Source organism: Drosophila albomicans, chromosome 2R (genome assembly GCF_009650485.2).
Source record: "Drosophila albomicans strain 15112-1751.03 chromosome 2R, ASM965048v2, whole genome shotgun sequence".
Lineage (NCBI taxonomy): Eukaryota > Metazoa > Arthropoda > Insecta > Diptera > Drosophilidae > Drosophila > Drosophila albomicans.
The window spans coordinates 15,692,499-15,704,879 of NC_047631.2; the positions used below are offsets into that span (position 1 = coordinate 15,692,499).

The 12,381-nt window shown below is 33.1% G+C and overlaps 2 protein-coding genes and 1 long non-coding RNA gene across 9 annotated transcripts in view; 2 read left to right on the forward strand and 1 right to left on the reverse strand.

Moving 5' to 3' along the window:
• The window catches only part of LOC117576483 (acetylcholinesterase), a 36,086-nt gene extending 28,403 nt beyond the window's left edge, over nucleotides 1-7,683 (forward strand). For 4 of the 5 annotated variants that reach the window (XM_034261256.2, XM_034261255.2, XM_034261257.2 and 1 more), the window contains one exon: nucleotides 1-6,220. In XM_034261256.2, the coding sequence (XP_034117147.2) occupies nucleotides 1-116 (116 nt within the window). In that variant the 3' untranslated portion in view covers nucleotides 117-6,220. Of the gene's footprint in view, nucleotides 6,221-7,285 lie in introns of those variants that run through there. The other variant, XM_034261258.2, reaches the window with a different exon arrangement.
• LOC127565818 (uncharacterized) overlaps nucleotides 3,653-12,381 on the reverse strand; it is a 27,263-nt gene continuing 18,534 nt past the window's right edge. Inside the window, exons 2-5 of one of the 3 annotated variants that reach the window (XR_007955213.1) lie at nucleotides 6,622-6,727; nucleotides 4,030-4,184; nucleotides 3,845-3,969; nucleotides 3,653-3,782 (exon numbers count right to left, since the gene is read on the reverse strand). This is a non-coding gene — a long non-coding RNA (uncharacterized LOC127565818). Of the gene's footprint in view, nucleotides 3,783-3,838; nucleotides 3,970-4,029; nucleotides 4,185-6,621; nucleotides 6,728-12,381 lie in introns of all 3 variants that reach the window. The other 2 variants (XR_007955211.1, XR_007955212.1) reach the window with 2 other exon arrangements.
• On the forward strand, nucleotides 9,761-10,758 carry LOC117576489 (chaperone protein DnaJ). The gene has a single exon (XM_034261263.2). It carries the CDS (start codon nucleotides 9,945-9,947, stop codon nucleotides 10,632-10,634), a length of 690 nt encoding a protein of 229 aa, XP_034117154.1. The 5' UTR covers nucleotides 9,761-9,944; the 3' UTR covers nucleotides 10,635-10,758.

Consider the following 12,381-nt stretch of genomic DNA (forward strand, 5'->3'; position numbering starts at 1 on the left):
GTTCGGACTGCAATGGTGATTCGGGTAGTGCTTCCATATCTCCCAGAGTACAGCTATTGGGACTTGGACTTGTGATCTACATGTGCGCCGCGCTAAGGATCAGAGGAGTTTTCTAAAAGAAAATGTCTGGCAGTTTAAGCACAGCACATTTACAAGGCACTCAGCACACCCTATAAAGTAAAAGCGCAAAAAGAGAAACCCTTATATTATAATATTTAGATTGTCAAGTGGAAAATTGTCGTATGTAAAACGTAGCAAACAGAAATTGTGCAAAGCCATTAAAGTTTTTGAGAATTTGAGCCAAACTTTTTGTATTTTGGCCACAGCTGAACATTTGTAAATGAATTTAGTGTTGCATGCATCCGCACAAAAGGCAGTACGAGTAGGATATTGTAGTTGTATTTGGTTAGACTTAAAACTTGCATCGAGAGGACAGTAAGTAGCAAGTAAGTAGGCAGCAGGACGTGAATATAATGATACTCATGATGATGACTCTGAATCCTTGCACGCGGCTTGCTACACATATCAAAGAGAAATTTTTGCTGACTTTGGCGGCATCTCAATGTACACCGGAAGGTATCCAGTGTACTTGTTTTATTTACACACAACCACACATGCAAAACCTATAGACACACACACCCCCACACATACATACATTAGCCACAACAAAATGACACTTTTGTAGAACGCCGCAAATTTGTTTCATTTGTATGAAATTGGCCAACAAACCAGGCCCAATAAAAATAAAAAACGAAATCAATCAACAGAAATGATAATGATTTTGATAAAACGTTAAAGTTTGTCATGCCAGCAGAGGGCATTCAAAATTTTAAATCTCGCTCAGACAACAATTTAAAAACGTACTGCTCCCATTGCAAGTAGTATTTTGCCAGCTGGCATGGGTCCAAGTCTATATCCAGACTGCCCTCCCATATTTTGGAAGTCGAGTTAAATGATTTTGATTTTAAAGAACCCTTATGAAACTTGGCCAGATTGCATTGGTTTCATATTTATGTTGGGATATTCATCATTTGGAATACACAAACAAACAAATAACAAATTGGTTAAAACGATGCTTTATTTTTTGCTCGCACAAGAAATTTTAACCACAATGTTCTTATGACAAACAAGCGAAAATTTGGTAAACACAAAACAAATTGTATTGTTGAAAGCATGTGACAGTTTTATTGAGCACAGCCCAAGAAAAAAATTACAAATTTTATAACGAAAAAGGTCCGAGAACTTGTAACTTGTAGAATCGGTCAGAAAAAGAAGTTTGTAGAAAACCTAATGAAACATTTAAATGGCAAAACATATCAGTATATATTATATAAACATATATATACAATAAAAGTAATACATCTATATATAGTATATAGTATATATATATGTACATGTATTATTGTATTTGTACTAAACGTTTTACAAATTGGCTTAGTGACAACAAAAACAAAAAAAGACGAATAAGAAAATAACTAAAAGTTTTATACACATAGCAAATTGGAACCAGAATAAACATAAATATAAAAATTAAGAATAAAAAAAAACACAAAAACCAAAATGATAAAAAAGTGCTGTATATTAAAGTTTGGTATGTCTATATCTATAAATAAATATTCGAAATATATAAATGAAATGGAAATCATAAAATTAAATGAAATAATAAATATGTATAATCAAATAATTGTCAAACTGAAATAAATACATTTAGTTCCGTGTACGTAAGAAGCGGATTAATTGAGAGCAACTCGTAATTAGAATCATAATTTTAAGGGCATATCAGTACTCAAATGTACTCTCAAATCCAACAACTACTCGTATGCATTGATGGCGAACATTTTCGGAATTAATGATCGCAAGCAACACTGATATAAACTAAGTTATTTTTATTAACAATTATTGTAATGAAACACTCATTATTATAACACACACGCAGTCAACAAACAACACACACACAGATACTGATAAAGGTAAAAGTATTGGACTTATAAAGAACAAACGACGAACAATTAATTCATACATCAATAAGAGGAACAGTAACTGTTTCTCACATTTACGAGAACATAACATTAACATAATTAATAACTATTTGCGCAACAAATGAAAATGAATAAGTAAATCAATTACGATTAAATATTTTATTGTTTTAATTGTAAGTACATATGTATGTAATGTGGTCAAGCCTATTTGAGCGATGTTCGCTTTCAACTGTAGCAACTAGGGAAAATTCAATGTGAAGTCTAAACAAGAAATTATAAACAAGTACTAATACTAATACTAATGCTAAACAAAAATAAATATATAATACTAATGCTAATACTGATACTACTACCTAGGACTCTAATAAAAATATAATAACTATACTAGGTTGGCTTAACAATGGAAATGCTGGCACTACAAAAATGGACATTTCTCTGGTAATGTCTGTTGGAGCTATGTTAATGCTCTTGTCGAACCAACCTGCCAAAAGCTGGACTCACATTTAGTATAAGCTTGCAAAACTATTCTGTTATCTTCTGACACTACTAGAACACCAAAGATAAGCAACGATAGAAAAGCTCACTTATGAACTCCATGAAGAATACTTATTAATAAAAAATTCATTAATAGTTATCGTAAGTAATTCAAACATTGCCCTACAAAAATCTATGATTATACACATTGACAAGATTTAGACAAGCTATATCATATTGAGGGGAGCGCATACTCGTATTTAACAAAAAATTAATTAATGGCAAAAACCGTAATAAGAACTCATTCCTAATTTATAAATTATCAATCGATTCAATTACTTTTTAAAAACGTTTTGATGAAAATGTAAAACTTAAACAATTTTTAAGTATATGTGAACATTTATATTTTTATACCATGCAAGGCAAGCCGCAATGATGACAACTGCATAAAAATACTTATATAAAAACAAAAACAAATCAAGTGTATAACATTAACATTTTTTACTGCGTATTGAGAACAATGTGTGGCAAGAGTTGAATATATACAAACTAACTTGTTGACTCAAAAAATATTAGCTTTAAACGATTAAAGAAGGTCCCATTTCTCCTCCTGTTCAAAATCATTCATCACCTCATCACTCCCTCAATTCCTTTTCCCTTAGAACATTTATCACGATAATTCACAATCTTTGCTAAATATTTCAATATTAATTAATGCAAGACTTGCGTTTCAATGGTATTCACTCCAAGCTAAGTGATCTTGTCGAGGGTTCTCTGGATTTGGAAAATCTTTTGTACTAAGTGAATGTTGAACTTTAAGTCACACTCCAAGCTCTTACTTTATAATAAAGGCCAATGAATTGGTAAACCTCCAATACCAATGACTTGGCATTGCTGGCAGTGTGGACTTGGTCTACATTTATAAGGCACATAGATTTTAGGTATATGAAATTAAGGAATTTACTGTGTATTTACGCCTTTTGCCTTTTGAAATATAAGTAAAGAATTTTAATGCGAGTATTTTACTATTAACATACATATCTATGCAATTTATTTTTGTGTCTTCTATATACATATTTATTTTTTAACATTTATTTTCTTAAGTTTTAACATTTTCATTGATTCCCCCTTCTGAGAAATATATTTTGTCATTTTGCATGGTTTTCGGCTCAAGCCAAAGAATTGACAATATAATATTTCGCCTTAGAAGCAAAAGAGATAACGAAAGAGAGACAAATTCCAAGTGTTATGCTTATAGATCTAAATTTTTATATACACACACATACATACATATATGCACATTCATTCGATTGCATCTTATTTGGTAAACTGAAAGCAGAAAAATATAAATAAATAAATACTTACACACGAATACGAATACAAACACAAACACATAATATGATTTAGAAAAATTCGATTTTCTGTTGCCGTTCTTCCAAGCGTCTAAAAAAAAAAAAACAGTTCATAGAGAAGAGCACTCCAAATATCCACAGTGTGCTTTTGATATTGTAGTCTGCTATTTGTAAAAGAATTTATATATACAGTATAGTGCTAATAGATACTTATACATACTTACATATGATAATTATGCAAATAATCGAAATATGCTGTTTACATTCCGAAACTCCACGACACTTCATAGAAACTAATTACTCGTGTACACCACCCCCAATCTCCCTTAAGCGAGTTCCGACTTGAATTAGTTAAGCAGTTAAGCGAATCTATAGGAAACTTAATAAAAAAAAACCAATTAAAGTATAAATCAGTATTTAGGTTGTTGAAGATTTTAGGTTTTCCTTTTGTGTAATACGAATATCACACAAATACAAATACAGATACAATGTTAATTTTTCAGTTCGTTGTGTATTAAGAAACGTTACTAATTATATCAGCTACGACATCTGATAATAATAAAATCGCAGTTCTAGATGGTAGACGTCAAGTGTACAATGAATGTTAAATGTTGATTGCGATCAATGCAGAATTACTCATAAAAAAATGTTTTTGAAATAAAAAATAATTAAAATAAAATAAATGATTGAAAATACCACACAAAATACCACACAATGTTAAAAGCCAAGCACAGGAATGCATTTGAAGTTTAAACATACAAAATACTTATAACAGAACAATACTGCATACATACATATATATGATTCACATATAACACGAGTAATATTTACCATAAAGTACTAAGATCAATAAGTTTAAAGATAAATCTCAAAGTATAAAAATGCATAATGATAAAAGAAAAACCACAAAAAAAGAATAAAAAACAAAAAAAAAAACAAAGGATTACTTAAAGTATGAAAACGTATGTTTGGTCAAGTTTGAGCACGGTTTTTTTAAAAGTGTAAAAATCAAATACATATCAATATATGGCCTATTATTTATTTAGTTTTATTACAATTATTATTATTGAGAATTGTGAAAATGATTGAAAACTAAGAAATCGATTAATAATAATACTTAGCTGCAAATTTAAGGCTCTGATTTATGACTTTTTAAGTAGGCAATTTGTAAAAATGAAACAACTAATTGGAGACACAACAATTCAAATGTACGAATAACTGTAACATTTGACAGTCTGTTAACAATTGCGTTGATAAACAGTAAACAAAATATAACAAAATCCAAAAAAAAAAAAAACAAAACAAAAACAAATTGTGGTTAAATATGTGTTCTTACTTGTTAGTGGTAATAAAAGCCAAAACAAAACAAAAGTAAACAAAAACAATAAGAATAAAAAAAATATATTAATAATCTTTAATGCAAAAAAATAACTATGTTGTGTCAACATTCACGACTTAAAAAACTGTAGCTTTTAATCATGCCAAGCATTTCGATATGATTTTTAATTATATTATGCAAATATTTTCGAGTCTACTCTTGGGTTTCATCGGTCCAACAAACTAACAAACAAACAATTAATCTTGCATTGAAGTTAGCTTCTTTTGCCAGTAGTTGCCACTGAAAAGATAATAACAAAAGTATTTATTTCTATATCTATTGCAATGAATAACACTTAAACATTTACGTGGATGAACCCCTCTCTAAAGTCACCATAAAAACAAATAAGCAACAAAAAAGAACTATAAAATATGAACGATAATCTACACAAAAAAAAAAGAAAAAACCAATCAACTTAAATTTTAGATAAAAATCAAACGAATAAATTAGAAGAATTACATACTTACATAGTATACATATATATGTACACATCTACAGATATTATATATGGCAGCTCCAATATAGTTTCGAGTATCTTTTGTGAGGCGCTTTAGTGTTCAGCAAAATTGTATTTGTAAGTTAAGAACGTTATGAAATGCATTTGTTTATGTGTCTATAGTCGAACGATGAAATTATAATTATAATTATTATTGTCGCAGAGATTACTTTAAATTTAATGGGAATAACAAAGACATACTTATTATATACAGGCACACTACCACTCTAACACAAACACACACACACAGAGATACACTCAAGAAAATAAGCATAATAAATGTGTTAAGGTATAAACAATGTATACACAAATTACACACATAAATACATATAGAAAATTATGTCATGAGCATACAAAAAGTAGGGATCATTTTACTGAATATATTCATATATACATATATACTATATATATACATATATATGTACTATATGTAATCTAAAATAAATTTAAACAAAACACAAGCTCTGAAAAAAAAACCGAAAAAATAGTAAAGACACAAAATAAACCAATCATGAAAAATTGCTAAATTAAATACGATTTGCTATAATTCAAGGAATAAATCAACAAAACAAAAAGAAAGAGAACTACCAAGAAAACTGTAAACAATTAAAAGTAAATTTAAAAAATGAACAAAATCTAAGTGAAATTATATTATACGAAATATATTGTATATCGAAAACAAGATGAATATAAGTCAAATAAAACTTATGTATCATGTATTAAACAAAACAATTGATGTCTCATTCCAATACGTCTCGTTAAAAATCTATTTATCGATTCCGTATGCACAGTCAGCAGATCTTCATATTACTTTGTAACATAAAGCTTGAATTTTTAGGTTCATTCAGTATTCTATTCGAGTCGATGGTGGCTGCTCATTTGAATGGTATGCAATATGCAATAATGCAGTATTCATTAATTACTCATAATTCTCGAACTCACCGCTTTACAGGAAGCTCTCTCAGGCCAGACGACTGACAGGTTGAATAGCTTAGTTTATTGGCTGCTAATTACAAAACACTGCAACTTTACATGAAATCAATAAATGCTGAAATGATAAACACCAAATAAAATCGTTTATTTATGGCTGACTTAGGAGCATTTGTGAAGCGTTGAATATTTCATTTAATATGCACATTAATTTATGTGTATTCAGCTTCCGTATGCGCGGACTGCATTCACGAACTCGTAAGCCCCAATTAATCAAGAGACTTTAAAATGGAAAGCCGCATTTAAGCAGCTACATCAGATATCCTTTTGTCTGGCGGCAATTCAAAGTCAACCAGGACATTTGTCAATTTGTCTCTTTTGGCCAAGTGCGGACTTTTACAGTTTGCAATTTCGTTAGTCGTAATACTCGTAAAACCTGGAAAGGCTTTGCGCAAAGTTAAAGTCGTGCGATGGGTTAATAGATGCATTTTCATTAGGGGTGGTTGTATGGCGGCTCTGTGAATGTAAATGTAAATTACTTGGGATTGCAGTCGTCGGCATTGCTGGTTGACTGGTTGGTTGAGTCGTTGGCTTTCGTTTTATTTTAGCACATAAAAGAGCTTAATCCCGGGCATATCTAATAAAGTTTATATTCTATCTTCTCTCTCTTTTGCAGCATTTGCGCAGCAAATAACCCACGTGGCCGCATCGGCGTTTGTTTATCTGAAAACCTGGCTCATCAGCGGCTAAATGAAGCGAAGCGTCACCTGCAAGCCTCATAATAATAATTTTCAACTAAAGTAAAGTGCACATTAAGTGTCCATAGAACACTTCCAAAGCAAACAAAAGCAAAACAAAACACTTCCAAGCTAAGCAACACAAAGTCTGAATTCGAGAATAGTAGGTAACTTGAGCAGTTCGAACCTGAGATACAAACTGGTACCTTGACAGGATGTGGCCAATTGCCAATTAAATTGGCAAGGACAATAAACAGCAGGGCTATAGGCTATATATAGGCTATAATATCTGGATAATTGCGACATTCAATGTGCTAAGTATGCTAAGCAGTATAATCGAATTTAAGAACGCGGACTCGTATTCTTGGGTCGACTTGAGTCTGATTGAGTTGAGAGCAGAGTGCTGGACACCCTCACAACAAGAAACGAATCATACCTTAAAACAAAAACTAAATACATAATTAAACGAATTAAACACTATGTGGCTCACTGTAATACATTATATAACATAAATATATTCTTCATTAAAGCAATAATTCTCATCAAGATTAACAGCAATTTGTGGAATTAATGAACAGAAATGACCAAAATTGTAGAATTTCCGTTTCTAGCCAGTCCCACTCTCTTTTAATTGAATCTAAAGTTAATCTGACGATCAAATAAGTTTGGTTTTGATGTATTTACACGCGAAAGGCTGCACAAGAGTAGCCTTCAACTTGACACATGAATAATTTAAGCTGTTTAAAGACCAAGCAAATCGAATCGATAAGCCATAGTCGGAGTCACAGTCATAGCCATAGACTGAGACAGAGTCATTGCTAAGCACCGTTCTGTGCTCTCATGTCCATTGACCCAACATTGAAAAAAATATATAAATAAAATGACAGCCAGACAAACCGTCAGCAGTCTCATAATATCGCGATGCAGAAAACTTTTAGCCAAATCAAATAAAAAACAAAAAAAAAAACCGAAATCTGAAATAAAAATAATAAAGATAAAAACTCGCAGTCGGGGTAGGAGCTAAATCTTATTTTTATTTACTTAGACAAATGAGCCAGCATTCGGCGTTCGATGTTCGCTGTTCACTGTTCGACGGAGACAACCAGTCACCAGTTGTCGTATTTCTTCGGATCGGATTCGCATTTAAAAAAAAAATCAGCCACTTCTATACTAGAACCTGTTTCCAATTATTGTTTCTTATTTGTGCTTGTTTTTGCATTTTAGTCAAAGCTTTCGCTCCCTCTCAGTCACATCCATTTGCCATTGACTGCTGACTGTCGCTTTTGGGTTGCAACTGGGTCTGGGCTACGACTCTGGCAGTGGGTTTCAGTTTGGGGTTTGAGTTTGGGTTTTGAGTTTTGAGACTGGCACTAAATCTGGGAGACTGTTCAATATTTAAATGCCAACTTTTTGTTCGTTCCCTGGTATTGATGATTTTTTGAAGTTTTTAGTATCAATTAACATATTGGATATGACCAGGTGATGTTTTATGGCAGCAACCGCACAGTGGTGCCAAGCTGCCAAGTGAGACCGGCTACTTCAACCAGTGCCACAGTGAGGTGTCAAATGTGCCACGCTACAGAGAATCAGCGCTTAACTCTTACTTAATTAGCAGTCGCAACTGAGGGCTAAATTACGTCTTTTCTAGCGAATAATAAATCGAAATATCTTTATTTAAGATTCCACTTATGGTCGTACTAATGCTTTCGATTTATGAATGAGCAACAATTTGATTGCCAGCAGATAGATTGTCAACACGAATATAATGAGTAATTTGATAATTTTATTCTGTGGCTAAACCCAAACACAATTCTCTCGCTTGTGTAAACAACTATTAGAAAGGCATTCGAGATTCGCAAGAAATTGACAATAGTTTGGGCGCAAATTGTCAATAAAAATTTAATAATATTTTGCGTAAATATTGTGTTGTTATTACGAACGAAGTGTGTTGACTGATGCTATCTTTGAGAAAACGAAGTTCAATGGAATTGTTTTGTCTGATCGAGCAATGACGTCGAGCCACGCCAAGCTGTGTGGTGTCTCCCCCACGCGTCGTCATATATTTGTTTCTGGGTCAATATTAACGTTAATAGGCTCTATTTTGAGGTGACTATATGGAGCTGTGGGTCTAGCCAAATACAGAGCAGAATTATAGAGCTCGATTCATTGCCAAGTTCGTTGGCACTTTGACTAAGGTCACGAATACGATGAATATTGGGCCAACAAATAGATCTTGGCCATGCAGCTACAGATTATGCCCCAGGGTCGATCTTTTGTCATTTTCGGGTGTTGACAAAAATCGTTTGTTGCCCCTTCAAGTTGGCTTTGCCCGGCCCTGTAGATAAATGTGACATGAATCACATTAATGACATTGCTTTAGATAAAACCACTTAATAAATTCTATTTACAGTTTAAAATGTCATTTTGTTTTCTTTTGTGATTTGCTCCATTTTTCAAAAGGACTTTAATTTATTTTAACATTTTTTATCGAGACAGCAAAATCTGTCAATTTTTATTAGTACTGACAATAACAAAATTTTTGTTAATCCTTTTTTAACGGTCTCTAAAATTTCTTTTGGCTAACTAAATTAATTTAGTATGATTACCCACACTCGCAGAAACTTCTTGGCGTCATTTCGCTATATTTCGCATCACTCTAGACCACGCTATCCGATTTTGAACTCCAGAAAGAATTATTATGATGTGCTCAATGTGCCCATAAATAGCAGCATTGCGGAAATCAAACAAGCCTACATAAAGCTATCGAAAAAGTATCATCCCGATGGTAATAGTTCGACAAGGAATTCTGGAGAGTTTGTTAAAGTCTGCGAGGCTTATAAAGTGCTCTACAAGCGCGCTTCGCGTCAGAGTTACGATGATCGCTTAAGATCGCAATTTTATATGGTCCCACCCATGGATGTAAGCTTTACTAGCAAGAATGTGCACAACTCTTGGAAGAAGTATCAGGCATCTATGCGGAGCAAGCAGTTTGGACGCAATCTCCCCAATTTTCATGGATCCAGCATCTTTCAGAAAAAGCTACGGGCAATCAAGAATAATTCTTCAATAACAGTAATTCCACGAATAGTTCCTGACAACCTGGGAGGAGATGCTCACGATGTTCGCATCTCGTATCCCTTCAATAGTTCGGATTATAAGTGGAATTTGAAATTCATTTATTATTTGACGGGATTTAGCGTAATTGGGGCACTTCTTGTTACTAATTGCATGAAAAAACGTAAACGTCACTCAGAAATTCTTTCTTATAACGCTTTTGTTGAGATATAATCTATGTGTGCATGTCAATTATGAAATCTGCGCAAAATTCGAAATTTAATTTTATCTATTTTATGACTATTGATACACGACACCATAAGGACTATTGCCAATAAAAATCATAAATGTTGACGAATTGAAACGCCTTTTATTTGGCATTGGGACTGTTCGCTCTCGCTGAGGTGGCACAACAATGGATTAACAGGTTTCGGTTTCTGAGACAACTTGTAGTTCAGTTCATTTCGGTTCACAGCGGCAGCTATTAAATAAAAAAAAGCAACAACTATGAAATTTAGCACAATTTGTCTTGGCGTTGCCCTTATCAACTATGATAATAAGTTTGTCACGAGATTTATGAAACATTTTAAAAACTTTTTGCGAGAGTTTGCAGTGGTCTGTGGAATATTTTCTGCAGACTATATATACTATGTGCAATTAGGAAACAGATTATTTCAGTTGATAGTTATAATAACTAGAATTTTATTTCCATATGTCTCTTTTAAAGTTAATTACAATTAAAAATTATTAAAGCACAGTCCAACATCCCTAAAGTGAACTTTACTAATAAAAAGCAGCAAGCGTATGTAGAGTTCGGCGTATAGTTGTTAGGACTTCTTTTCCATATTATGATTTCATATCTATATAATGCGATCGGATCGTTTCTGCTGGAACTTCCGCGGAGATTAGACGAAGCGTGACCTTTCACAGAAGCTTGTAAGTATGTGTATGTGTGTATCCAACGAACAATCAGTTAGATGGAAGCGTAGAGATAATAAATAGATATATATTTAGCTTAAATAGTATGTTGTGTTATTATCATGATATTAAATGGATCGCACAGTGGCAGCCGCTATTTCAAACGGACAGTTTCAAGGCGAGCAACTCCCAAGCGTGTCGGCTATCAATAGATGTTTTGGCCCCTCTTTAAGAAGAAGCTGCCGACCAGGTTCGTCAGAGACCCCAGACCACCAGCGGTCAGTGGAGACCGTTAGTCAGGCGGCAATAATAGTTTGTTAATTTGTGTATTGTATGTATGTATTTATTATTATTATTTTGTTAGATGTTGTTTACGAGTATTTTGCTAGTATTATTTGTTTGTCTTTTCCGGCTGACAGCAGTTGATAAATTACGCGTAGTGTTTGCTTTGATTAAGTTGTTCAGCCTGTTGCACGAATACCAGTTCGTTTCTGGAATACCACACCAAGGCAGGCTGTTCAAATACGTAGATACACAGATACACCGATACAGAGATACAGATGATTCAGTTGATACAGATATAGCAATATTGCGAATCCCAAATGCCACATAAATCAATATTTCTCATCGAATTCAATGTCTCTGATCTCGCATTGGCACATGCGCAGCGGTGCGGCGCGATAAAGAGCGTTGAAATTATGTTCTGTCGCCTGTCGCACCACTAAATAAATACATACTGTGAACTCAGCCATAATGAAGCCTACTACATGTATATAATCGTATAAAAACTCAACCAAAATCAGCACGTCGAGGCGTAAAAAACGAAGCAGAAATAACCACAAATACAACAGCAACAAGACGACAACAAAATACATGAAACATGAAAAAATGGCTCAAAATTTATTGAACGCTGACGGCTTTTTAATGAAAATCACTGGCTACCAAAAGTGAATTAATGAAGGTGTGTGCGTGTGAATATGCGAATTTGTGCTTGTGTGTGCACATGTGTCGACGATGTACAAGTTCTCTGTCGATTCGATATTGATATTGTTTTTTGGTTTTT